Source organism: Tamandua tetradactyla, chromosome 4 (assembly GCF_023851605.1).
Source record: "Tamandua tetradactyla isolate mTamTet1 chromosome 4, mTamTet1.pri, whole genome shotgun sequence".
In the NCBI taxonomy this organism is placed as follows: Eukaryota; Metazoa; Chordata; class Mammalia; order Pilosa; family Myrmecophagidae; genus Tamandua; species Tamandua tetradactyla.
The window spans coordinates 28911548-28924699 of NC_135330.1; the positions used below are offsets into that span (position 1 = coordinate 28911548).

Genomic DNA, 13152 nt, shown 5'->3' on the forward strand with positions numbered 1-13152 from the left:
CTTGTTTCTCTCAGTATATATAATACGTATATGTCCCAGAAGCCTTAGATAGCAATTAGAAGTTTCAATATAATTAAGACATTAAAAGATATAGGTAAGTGATTAGAAGACTTAATAATGAAAACATTCCATTTAAATAATTATCGAATTATAGTGAGTGTTTTAAATTTGGGTTCGAAGAAAGAACTTGATTATCTGCATGTCAGTTTAATATTAATTATAATGCTAGCTATTCTTTAAATGACGAGGTACAGATGTTGGCTGTACAAAGATTTAGAATATGATTTTTTGAGAGAGAGCTAAGAAATTTCAGAGCTGGTCCTATTTTGATGAGCAGAAGAATCACTCCTATTTCACTATTTAAGGTAGAGGGATACTTGCAGATGAAGCGTCGAGGAAAACTTTGGGACTGTAACCATAGGGGACCCGTAGCAGTTATAGCAGATGTCAGATCTGATAATTGAAATAGAGTGAGGGTGTCTTAGCCTAACCTAGGGAAGAATAGTTCAGCAGAAAATGTGGAAATGAAAATAATAGCTGATCTCAGGATAAATATTTAGTTATTTATTAAAAATTTCCTCAAGGAAGAGTTTTTTTTTTCCCTCTTCTTACAGAGGTTTCTATAACTATAAAACAGGTATGCTGCTGAACTCAAAAGCATAATACTGAATGTCAGTATAGTTTTGACTGTTCTAAAAAGCTAGAATTTGGGTGAATCACTTTCAGAAAACAAACTTACAAAAGAGATTTATTTCACAGTATCATGATATATATTGTAAAAGGATTCTTCTCTTCTTAAAAAGGAAATTGCTGGGGGTACTTTGAAAGGAGGATTAATTGTAATCTTCATTAGCAGGACTTGCTCAGAAGTATAAATATTCTGGGGTAGAACTTGAACCAAGAGGCCACTCCCAGTTACTGGGAGACAGATTTGGTTAGATTTTAAAATCAGCACATCTGCTCTATGACCATCCATCAGAGGTTTGGAAGGGGTATCCTTGCTTTGTAGGTGATTTCAATCATTTGAGTCTTGCAATTGTAGGATTCTCAGTTTTAAGTGTCCATAATCTATATCAGTATCTTACAATTTATGAAAACTTAACTTGCAGCATATATGTTGCATTTTTTTAATGTCTGCCTCTAAATTCAGTATGTTCTTTTGCTGTGTAGGTTTTTCCATCCTAAAATCTAATACATCAGAACAAATTTTAGGGCCTTTAAAAGGGGCTTTTCCATTTTAACTACCAACATTTCCAAATCCAAAACAGCTCTAACCACTGGAGTATGGGACATCAGGAGTTATAAGGCACTGACGACCAGAGAAGCTGGATCACAGTGTCTCTGCCAGTTCCCAGCAGACTGTGCTGACCAGGCCACCTGGACATGTGAAGGATATGGTGAACCACTGACAGAAGGCAACCGGTCCAGATTTCATGATTACTTGGATAACGTTTTGCTGCTATCAGCCAGGGACAGCTTCTTGAAATAGCTGCCTGTCCTCTACATCTGTGGCTGCCTCTGCTCGGCTCATCCTGTGGCCCACTGCCACCTCCACATCCCCGCAGCACAGTCTGTTTCTATCAGTTAGACTTAGAGAGCCACATCTGTTCACTCATCAAGTAGTTACTGGAGTGTCCGTGCTTTGCCAGACACTGGGCTTGGTGCTGGGAATACAACGATAAGCAAAAGAGACATGGCCCTTATATCCTGTAGTTTAAGGCAAAGCAAATAAAGCACTCGTGTAATTTGTCATTATAGATTGCGCTATGAAGGAAAATCTAAGCATTTTAAACAGGTGGGCTAATTTAGTTGGGGGTGACTGGGGGCAGGCTCAGGGCGTGCTTCTCTCAGGAAGTAAATTTGAAGCCAAGACCTAGAGGATGAGGTGAGAACCCTGGGATGTAAAATATACACATTAGCTAAGTTAAATGTACGCACCGTGTTTTCATAGTTAATTTTAGTTCTGTATCCAAGTTAAAATGAGTACCCTCTCTGAATTCTTCCTGGCCATTCTAGAATATGGTCTCTTCTGTCTGGGTTCCTGGTCCATACTTCAGCCTTTCTCCGGAGTGTCTTACCACTTGTTTCTTTTCTTAATTTCTCCTCACTGTACCTGCTGTCTTGTGTAAGGGGCCTCATGGGCCAGTTTACCTCAGCTAGTTTTTTTAATTTTCTCATCTAACTGTTCTCTGCGGATCAGCCTGTCTGCTTATCCTCTCTCCCCAGAAGCTTCTGTATAAGACTCCGCTCCTTCATCACGTTCATGTACAAAGACTCTAAGTGCTGTTGTGACATTTGAAAATGTATCACACATTTAGAAAGAGCATGAGCTTTGATGTCACTCAAGTCTGTATTCAGATCACAGTTCTGATATTAGATGTGTGACCCTACTCAGGTTGATTTCTTTAAACCCACTTTCATTATCTGTAAAATAATTATTGTTATAAAACGATTAAGGATAATGTCTGCAAAGTGCCTGGTACATAGCTGGCATTCAGTGAAGGCAGCCACTGCCCAATGAGCTAGGAGGGAGAAGAATGGTTTATATGTTAGAACAATGTCTAAAAACTGGGAATGGTTTGGACATTCCCAATACACATACTTTCTTTACCCTCTTTATGACTGCATGTGCCTTATTTGCAGGCAGAAGACAAGGCAGATGTATTGAATAAAGAGCTCTTACTGACCAAACAGAGGCTGGTGGAGACTGAGGAAGAGAAGAGGAAGCAAGAGGAAGAGACTGCCCAGGTAAAAGACATATGTAGGCTTTTCTTTACATGGGTACACTGATATGGAGAAGAGTAATGCTATAAAATAAACAAGTAAAATTAAACGTATTCAAAATCAAGAGTGATGTGGATCCATAAAAGTCATGAGTCATGACACTTCTCTTAAAGGATATCAGAAGAGGATGCAGCCTTTCTACCCTTTTACAGCTTTTAAGAGTTTGCCTTTGAGATGTCTAGCAAGAATGTCAAGTTTTGTCTAAGTTTAGTAACTTTGAATTATGATCCAAGAACTTTTACAAGTCTATGAATTGTGTGTTGTATCTCCAAGATAATTGACTTTTCTTAAGTATTTTATGAAGATTGTTATGCTGAAAGCCCATAGATATCTCTGCTGGGAGTTTCCATACAGTCTCTGTCTCAAGCTGCCAAGCGTAATTTTCCCAACTCATACCTTAGAAAGATGCCTAATGTTCCTGGCAGAGCTCTCAAACTTTGTATTCCCTCAGAGCATAAAAAGAAACCTTTTGGGCACCAGCCTTGAAATGTGCACCCTCAAGTCTTCATATGACTTGTGAGGCTAATCATTTGGAAGAACCACCATTGCAAAAGAGTACAGAATAGGTGATAGGAGGGGCCTCTCAACCAAAGGGTCTGAGATTACTAGCTTCCCTGAGGAAGAGCTGGCTGCATCGCCAGTGTCCTCCAGGCCTGTCAGTCACAGCCAGGGGCCTGCCACAGAGTGGATTACGTTAGATTTTCTTCATAACTGGATGAAGTCCACTGCCAGGAGCTTGTTTGAATTTTACTAATATAACTAACTAATAAAATGAGGAAACCTCTTAAATTACAGTTAATTAATTTTAATTATACTGAATTCTATTCTGAGGCATCTACAATATTAAATATGTAACAAATCACAAAATATTTCAGACACCTACGTCTAAGCAACCAGAAAAGGTTACAGTAAAGTCACAGACAAAGAGGGATGTTTTGTTTAGTTCATTAGTACCTTTCAGGGTTCATAAAAGTGCTCAGCAATTTTTTTTTATTCCATTCGAAAATGATTAAATGAGTCTGGCATTTACTTTGGCCCCCAGTTTTGTTTTCCAACTCACCATTTCATTGATTATCTAGTTTTGGATTCTCTAGGCCTCTGGATGCATGTTTGTTTGTTGGTTGGTTGGTATTTTTTTTTTCCTTCTCCTTTACCTCTTGCCTTCTTTAGGCCACTTCACTACTTTGAGTGAAAGCTATTGGGAATAAATTTTAATTTCCCATGCTCTACCTGCCCCTTGGCTCCCTGGACATATAGTGGCCCTTGGGTACTTGTTTCCTCCTTTAATCATTCTGATGCCCTTATGAGTTAGGGATAATTCTCCTCATTTGTCACATGAGTAAACTACATTGTAGAGAAATCGGCACTTGTTCAAAGTCTCTCAGGTAGCTAAGTTACTGAAGTTGATGGGACATTACCGCAGGAGAAGGATGATTATTGTTTATGTCCTTTACTTATGTAAGCTAGAGAATAGAGGCTAATATAAACAATTAAGTTTGAATCCGTATAAACTACAAATTGCTTTTAGAATGTGGCAGATAGGAAGAGATTTCAGAAATCTTCTAATGATAAAGTGTCCGATTATAAATTGTATCAGTTTACTGATTAGCTAATACAGAGTTTACCCCATTAATAATTTGGGATGCTGCAGCGAAGAATTCATCTGTTCTGAGTGTGTACTTAAAGGTTAAATAGTCGTGGTTTTGTTGTTTTTGTTTTTGTTTTTGTTTTTTGCTTATTTGGTCACCAACTTAGCAGAATTGAATTCTTTCCTTTTTATCTGGTGGTACCTGAGCTTTTTCATTGCCTTATTCTTCCCCTGTACATAGGCTTTTAGCGCTACTGAGCCACAGAAATAATTGTGTTTTTAAGCATGTAATTGTTACAATTTAACATTTCGGTGACTGTCACAAGTACCTGCATTATATGCGACTTTAGCTGTTTCTAAAATCACTGTTCCTTTGGCCCCTGAATCTCCTTTCCTTCCCGAGAGCCCTTATCTTCATCTTTTTCTGACTCCAGTACCCAAAGCCTCTTTTTCCAACCTTCAAAGAGGTAACAGCAGCAATGGTGGGGGGCTGTGAATTAGAAGCCCTGAATTTTTTTTTTTTGAGTAATTTATAATATAGCATCAAGAATCAAACATTTAGTATTCAGTATTGCCTTTAAGTTTTGTTTTTAGATTCTTGCAAGAATAAAGATAGCTTCTGAATGAACACTTAAAATTAGCAATATGTTTATGAAGTAAGTAGTAAGCATAAGCAGTTTTATGAGAGGGTTGCTCACATGTCTTACATACTTTAGAAGAAAAAAAGAAATTTCTGTGTCTCTGAAAATGACTAGGTCATTCAGATTATCAAGATGCAGTTTCAATGGGGAAAACCAGTACAGTTATTAACATTGTCATTGACTATGAATCAAGCAGACTTACATGCAGATGTTTGGGAAGATTTATTAAGATTTTGGCTGAGTCTTGATATCTCTCATTCTTACTCTTTCTAGCTAAAAGAAGTCTTCAGGAAACAGCTAGAGAAGGCAGAATATGAAATAAAGAAAACTACAGCTATCATTGCAGAGTATAAACAGGTAATGTGCCACTGTGGGTTTTGTTATTCTGGAAGCTTTTTTGCTGTTGTTGTTGTTTTTATTGTGTCTCCTTGGGGAAAATGATATTTTTGCTCTTAGAGTTTCCAGAAAAATGACTGTCCATTCATTCAATTTAGAGGCCCCCTCTCTCCTCAGAAGTGGACAATGGTTGGACATTGTTGCTGATAGCTGGCAGGCCTCACTGAGCAAAACAATCTGTTTGCAGTTGTTTGCAATGTTTGGTACATTTAGAGGTACTAGAAACCTTATTGTTGTCTTTGGGATTCTGTTTGTATCCTGCTCAGAAGTGACTTTCCAATAGATGACACTGGTCACACTTGCCTCTTTGCCAAGGACTAAAATTTAGAGATGGTATTCAAACAGCAATAGCTAATCTGTTGTTTGCTGTCATAGCTCAGAATATGGGAACTCTTTTTCTGAAAAGTCTGTGTGGTCTTACCGCCTGTGGGCCAGCAGTGCTAGGAGGAAATTTTCTGTTGTGGACCTTAAAATACCCTTTCAAAAGAGAGCTCTGTCCCCTTGAGAATATTTTGGGATCTGTCACCAGGGTGGTCCCAGAAATCTCCCATTCCCAATGGTATCTTCCTGTCCCTCTTGGTCATGCTGGAACAGGGCAAAGAATCCTTATTGCTGAGAGACCCTCGGTGGCACTGTATAAGTTCCACATTTGCAGAAGTAATTAAGGCTCCCTATGCCATCTTCTAATTTGTGGATTTTCCTGGGGCATCCTGCATCACATAGGAGTTTGAAATCTGATGCTCGCTCTTTTGGCTTTTCAAACTTGTGTTCCTGCTTGTAATGGAAATTTATGTTCATTATGGAAAATTAGGAAAGTGCCGAAAAGCACAAAGAAAACAAACCTCCTTAATCTTGCCATCTAGGAATAATCATTGTAATAGGTTGGGTATTCATTGCTGCTATGTAAATTAAAATGGTGCTAATTAAAATGTTAATTATATAGCTCATGCTATTTCTTGGAACTAACTTTAGTTCCTTCATACATTATGAATATTTTTCCATAAGGATTCCTCACCTTCATGGATGATTGCTTAGTAACAAGGCTTCAAAACTGTCTTACTCTCTTCTATGATAACCAACAAATGTTTATTTCATGCCTACTGTGTGCAAGGCTTGATACTTTGTGGAACAAAAAGATTGCATTCAATTCTGTTCCTCTCCTCCAGAAACTTATATTGTAAAGGGGAGATAATGCCTATACATAAATAAGAGGAAAGGGAACTTATTACATGTGTGAAATGAAGAAACCCTTCCTGGAGATGTGTTGATTTGAAATGTGCTTCCAAGGCTAAGCGAGATTGGCATATGTGGAGATGGAGAAGGAGAGGATGGACATGGTGGGAGAAGGGGAACAGCATGTGCAAAGGCATGGAAGTAGATTAGTGAACAGAAAATAGTTTTGTTTAGTAAGAGATTTTAGTACAGAGAAGAAAGGTGGGTTGAAGCCCAGATCAAAGAAGGTCTTCAGGGCTAGGTTGAAAAATTTAGATTCTGTTCTGTAGGCAGTAGGAATTTTTTGAACAGGACAGAAACATGATCAGAGACATAATGTTGGCACTAATCTATCTCAATAAGGAGTGTGGAACCAAGTAGAGACATGGGCAAATACACAGACAGGTGAAAATAAAAAAAAGGGCCCTCACCTAAAATAAGTGGTAGTAAAAATAGTGAAGAGCAAAAGATAGTAATTTCTTACTTGATAAAGGAAGGCATTGAAGGTGTGATCCTGAGATTTTGAACTTGGCTGATTGGGTGAAGCAATGGTAGACATTAACCAATACAAGGTACATGAAAGATCATGTATTATTGAACTTACCATCACTATAAATGCACATTAAGCCATGAGTGGCTGCCCTATGCAGTGTTCTTCCAATAGTAATCCTTAAGACTGTTCTTGAATATAACGTACCAGTCACTTCAGGTAATGTAAAAGGCAGCAGCCCCACCTGTTTGAAGATTTCCAGAAAATACAATGTAAATGCATTCTATAGTTGTAATTTTTGTCTATTTCTGGCTATATTTCAGAATTATTTTGTTTTATTTCAACAGGGCATATGGCTTGTAAAATAGTCCTGTTAAACGTTTCCCAGGTTTGGAACTGGTAAAACTGGGGACTAAAATCTTATCAAGCAGGCTCAAAGCTAAATTTGAGCAAATTGGGATTCTTTTGAGTTTGTTTTGATAATACAGATCAACCATATACACTTTTAGCCCAAATTGCACTTCAGCTCCTAAGCTTTTATATATTGCTATGTTGCCAAATTACTTGTTGAATATTATTTTCTTGTCATTTTAACTTTGTTTTATTCACTCTATCACTTCTTAAGGAAACTTCTGTGGTTGAAAACAAAGACTTTTCTGCAGCTGTAGACAGGAGACATATCTGGTTCAGGATTCTTTTCATCAGATCCCCAGCATATTACCTTGCACACCAAAATAGATACTCAGCAAAAATTCTGTAGGTTGATTTCAAGGTGAACTTGAACTTGATTTGACTGTCACTGGTTACTGAAGGCCAATGCTAGAACAAACAAACACGAACAAATCTGTATCTTTTCTGGCTAATTAAAATAGTGTGTTTCTCAAATGAAACTCTCTCAGGTTTTCTGCTTCTCATTGCAGAAATGACTGGCATTTGCTGTGCTGCTAATTTGTGAATTTTCTTCTAGGTTCAAAGATGTTAGATTAATATATGAGTTAATATAAACACTAAGGTGCAGTTGCTGTAAGAATCATTTGCTTTTCTAGTTTAAAAGAAAAAGCTCTTTTTTCTTTCCCTTAGATTTGTTCCCAGTTAAGTACCAGGCTGGAAAAACAGCAAGCAGCCAGCAAGGAGGAGCTGGAAGTGGTAAAGGTAAGAAAAAGCGAGATATAATTTCTTCTGATTTGGCACAAATTTAGTGAGTACTCATAGGGATATCCCAATATGTGATGCTGCCACTAGCCGGACAGCTTGTAAACATCATGCCCCTCACCCCCACTCTAGCTTTGTTTTAAAGGGTTTAGGAAGTACCGAGAAAAGGACACCGCTGTTCTGGGTGTCTTCTTCCCTGCCAGCCGTAAGATTATGCTCCCATAAAATGGGGAGGGGCAGGTAGCAGGAAGGGGAATAGGATTTGAGTATTGTCACAAGAGCACTCTGAGCCACGTAGGTTTGTTCCTATTCTTTGATAGAGGAAATTTGGTAACCCTCAGTAACCCATGTCTGATTGTCCTTGAATTGGTGTGGATTCAATTTGGGATTCAGTAGGATCATTCCATCACTTTTTAAAACACTAAATACCACGGAGAATATAGAACTTGCTGGAAAATATATGTTGAGTAAAACTGATTCTTCTACTAAATTATAAAAGGTTTGTTTTTAAAGAGAACCTGTAGCATTTATTTATATGCTGCCCCAAGTTTCTTATGTCGTTGCTCTATTTGAAAGCTCTATTGTGTCTATAAAAATAATGGTAAGCCATATAGATTGGTATTCTTAAGAATTAATGTTGGCCATATTTGAATGTGATTAAAAAAGGAAATTTTAGGTTGTATATATGTTACTAGAAAAAGCATTTTTTTAAAAGTCAGTGGAACTGTACAACATAAATCAGTGGCCCTAAGATAAACCATGGACTATAGTTAATAGTACAAGTATAAAAATATGCTTTAGTAGATTGTAACAAATGTACCACACCAATGTAAGGTATAGATAATAATATAGTATATGGAAACACTGCATGTGATCTATGATCTTTCTGTAAACCCACACTTTATCTAATAAAAAACAAAGAAGCAATGTTGGCACAGTCAACTCTTAAGGACCAGTGGTATAGAAACCTGACATTCTATTTGGATATATTCAGGTTTCATACTAGCAACTTAATGTGTCCCAGAAAATGTAGCATAATATTTAAAAACTTGGACAAATTGTTTAACCTCTCTCTGTTTCATTATGTCCTCAGTAAAATAGATAGCTTTAACTGTCTCATAAGATCATTTTGAATATTAAATAAGATAATGGATATCATCTTATACCTGGCACATACTAAATGCTCACTAAACATTGTATTTTTATGTTTTAACCTGAAAATCTGTCATAAAAACTGAGTATATGAACCTTGTTCTGACCTTTACTTTTTTTAAAGTGTTTTTTCTTCTTATTTCAAGTTACCAAATATTAGCCCAAGATTATTTGGGTATGGGGTGCTGGGCTTCCTCTGCAAAGGTGATTTGTTAAAACAAGAACAAGAAAAAGTAAACAGACCCAGGGTATTCTAGGTATATTTAGTTCAGAATCATAAGATATTACTAGATATGATGAATACATTTTCTACCCATTAATGTGTCTTGCACAATCACATTTTATGTTGTGTATTTTTAAACACTGATTAAAAATCAATATAACTTGTTAAATTTTAATAATTGAAATTGTATCTGTGAGAACTTAAATTGTATCTGCTAAAATGTTGGCCTTAGACCTTCCCTTTCTGATCTATCATTGCTCCTCTCCCTACTTAGCAGATGCATTCTTTGTACATTGTAGGCATGAAGACCAAGGCTCAGTTGATGAAGTTTCTTATAAAAAGTTGCTATACTGAATTAAAATTTTTATTGAAATAAGGGCTGATATTGATCACATAGTAAAGGCTTTATTGAGCATCTACTATGTGCACAGCTACTAGACTGCCTTTGTTTTTAAGAATTGTATATGAAAAATAGCTTAGAATTTTCCTATAGGAGCAAGTTATATACATATGCACATGAAACATTTAGGAAACAGCCCAAGAATGTATGAGTAAGTGCTGAATTGTTTGACAGTGACAATTAGAGTTGTGAAGAAAGCGAAGTGAATAAAAACTGCAAATCAAAGAAAGCTTTGTGGAGGAAGATGGATTAAAGCAGGTTCTTCAAGAAGGATAGAATTCAGTTAGAGAAGTATTTAAAAAGGACATTATGGAAGAACCATATGAGTGAAGGAGATGAGTGTGATTAGATTATATATTAAGGAACAAAGGAAAAATTGGGTAAGTAGGTGGTGCTATCTAATATGGCATGCAAGAAGAGGAATTTGAACTTATTTGCTTCAAATTGGACAAAGAGCATTCATCTTATTTGCTATAAGAGTAGATTTAGGTTAAAAAGCAATGAAGTTCTGATTCATGCAGCAACATGGATGAACCTTGAAGCTATCATGTTAAATGACATAAGCCAGACACAAAAGGGTAGAGCTCAATAAATGGTACCACAAAATTTCTAGATTTGATTTCAGAGAGATGCTATACTACCTTCTGTTTTTAGGGTCTTTTTAGAGATACTTTAAGAAAAATCAGAACCTGTTTTGGATAGTCAGGTTTTGTACTGACTTTTTTAGGAACAGGTCCTGCATTTGATGACAATAAGCAGCATCTAAATGAAAAGCATATCATATTGTTTCAGGAAGTGATTTTTTTCCTATTAAATGCGCTTTAATGTTGGTTCTCTCTTTGGGCTATTTCAGGGCAAAATGATGGCATGTAAACACTGCAGCGACATTTTCAGCAAGGAGGGTGCTTTGAAATTAGCAGCCATAAGCAGAGAAGATCAGGGAATTGAAACGGATGATGAGAAGGACTCACTTAAGAAACAGCTGAGGGAGATGGAGCTGGAATTGGCACAAACCAAACTGCAGTTGGTAGAAGCCAAGTGTAAAATCCAGGTTGGTGATTTGTTAAAACAAGAACAAGAAAAAATAAACAGACCCAGGGTATTCTAGGTATATTTAGTTCAGAATCATAAGATATTACTAGATATGATGAATACATTTTCTACCCATTAATGTGTCTTGCACAATCACATTTTATGTTGTGTATTTTTAAACACTGATTAAAAATCAATATAACTTGTTAAATTTTAATAATTGAAATTGTATCTGTGAGAACTTAAGCAAATGCTTTTTGAGTAAACACTGAGATTTTTTTTTTTTTACTAAGGCCCTTTCTCATTGAACTTGGTCGCTTTGTAGCTACTCCTAAAAATGAAAAGCCCAATCCTTTCTGCTGTCCTTGTCCCTTGACAGTTGAACATTGGCTGACACCCATTTTTTCTTTGGGTTATCTTTTCATCTTTAGCTGATTTTGAAAAATCCCTTTCCTTGTGTTTTGGAAGATAACGTAATTAGAAAGTAAGCTTCTAATGAACTGCTCCTCATTTCTTCACCAGTGATCTCTACCCACTGCCTTATGCCCATCATGGCACCAACCTGTGCCACACTAGCTGTCCTCTACTCTGGGCCTTAAAAATTCTCAGGAGCAAAGACTATGTCTTTGGAACCCATTCATGTTTACAGTGTCATCCATACATTAATGATTATTTGTGATTTTAAACACCAATACAACATATTACCTCAGAATGCAAACTAAACCTAATTTGGACCTAAATTACAGGGTGCAGGGGGGGAATGAAATGAAGTTTCGTTACACTTTTAAGAGAAAGCAGAGTGTTTTTTATTTTTTTATTTTATTTATTATTTTTTTTTAACATGGGCAGGCACCGGGAATCGAACCCGGGTCCTCTGGCATCACAGGCAAGCATTCTTGCCTGCTGAGCCACCGTGGCCCGCCCTAGAGTGTTTTTTAGTAGTAACTCCTTTAGCTCTAACCTTTTCCTTACATTAAAAAGCCAATTGAGGGCGGGCCACAGTGGCTCAACAGGCACAGTTCTCGCCTGCCATGTCAAAGACCCAGGTTCATTTCCTGGTGCCTGCCCATGGGAAAAAAAAAAAGCCAAATGAATCTCTTTTGGGTCCATTGGGGGTAGAATGATGGCTGCATCTATAGATTTCAGTAAGCTGTATTCTAATATTTGTCAGCAAAGATGAAACGTTTACATAACTCAGTTGATTTTCTTTCTTTAATCAGGAACTTGAACATCAGAGAGGAGCCCTTATGAATGAAATTCAAGCTGCAAAAAACTCTTGGTTTAGCAAAACCCTGAACTCTATCAAAACGGCGACAGGCACTCAGCCACTGCAGCCGCCACAGGCCACCCAGCCACCCAAGGAGAGCACATAGTCCCAGCCGCACCCAAGCACAAGAGCACAATGAACAAAGCAACTGAAACCCAGACGGGTCCTTCCTGGTGTCCCTTTGATGGAAAGTGAAGGAGGCCAGAAAGCAAGCCAGAATCTTTCAGCAGTTCTCGTTTTTCTCGTATGACTCTTTTCAAAGAGATGTTATTTAAATTGACCCAATTTATGTTGACGGTTTTTCTGCGTCTCCATTGAAGGCCTTCATAGTATTACACATCATTTTATATGCCTGGATGTTTAGTTGGAAATAAGTAATTCAGAACTTAAATGCTTTTAATTTAGAACTAATTATTCATAATTATTTTTATCTTACATAAAATGAAGATGTCTGTTATTCCGAGGTGGAGCGGTAAGAAGATCTATTTCACAAAAAGAAAAAAGAAACCTAAGCCTCTATTAACTTTTTAGGATTTCCTCAGACAAAGCACACTGGAGGACTCATCAAACCATTGTCAGCTTTCCTCCTAAAGGTGATTTCCAGAGGGAAGGGAAAGAAAGGACAGAAATTGAGTAGTCCCCAAAGAAAATTGGTTTATTTTCATTCTCTATTGGGTACATCAGGAAATGAAGTGCCAAGAGCCTTGGAATACATAGGCTGTCAAGAATAAACGCTAGGTGAAAGGAACTGAGGTTTTGATGAATGCAGGGTAAAATTAATCATTTTGGCCACTGTAACTTAACAGATTCTGTTA

The 13152-nt window shown here is 37.1% G+C and overlaps 1 protein-coding gene across 21 annotated transcripts in view; it reads left to right on the forward strand.

Annotated features, from left to right (window-relative positions):
* RABGAP1L (RAB GTPase activating protein 1 like) overlaps window positions 1-12566 on the forward strand; it is a 734005-nt gene extending 721439 nt beyond the window's left edge. For all 21 annotated transcript variants that reach the window (XM_077157041.1, XM_077157040.1, XM_077157042.1 and 18 more), the window contains 5 exons: window positions 2644-2748; window positions 5287-5370; window positions 8192-8263; window positions 10892-11089; window positions 12291-12566. In XM_077157041.1, the coding sequence (XP_077013156.1) occupies window positions 2644-2748; window positions 5287-5370; window positions 8192-8263; window positions 10892-11089; window positions 12291-12443 (612 nt within the window). In that variant the 3' untranslated portion in view covers window positions 12444-12566. The remainder of the gene's footprint in view (window positions 1-2643; window positions 2749-5286; window positions 5371-8191; window positions 8264-10891; window positions 11090-12290) is intronic.
* The last annotated feature ends 586 nt before the right edge of the window (window positions 12567-13152 follow it).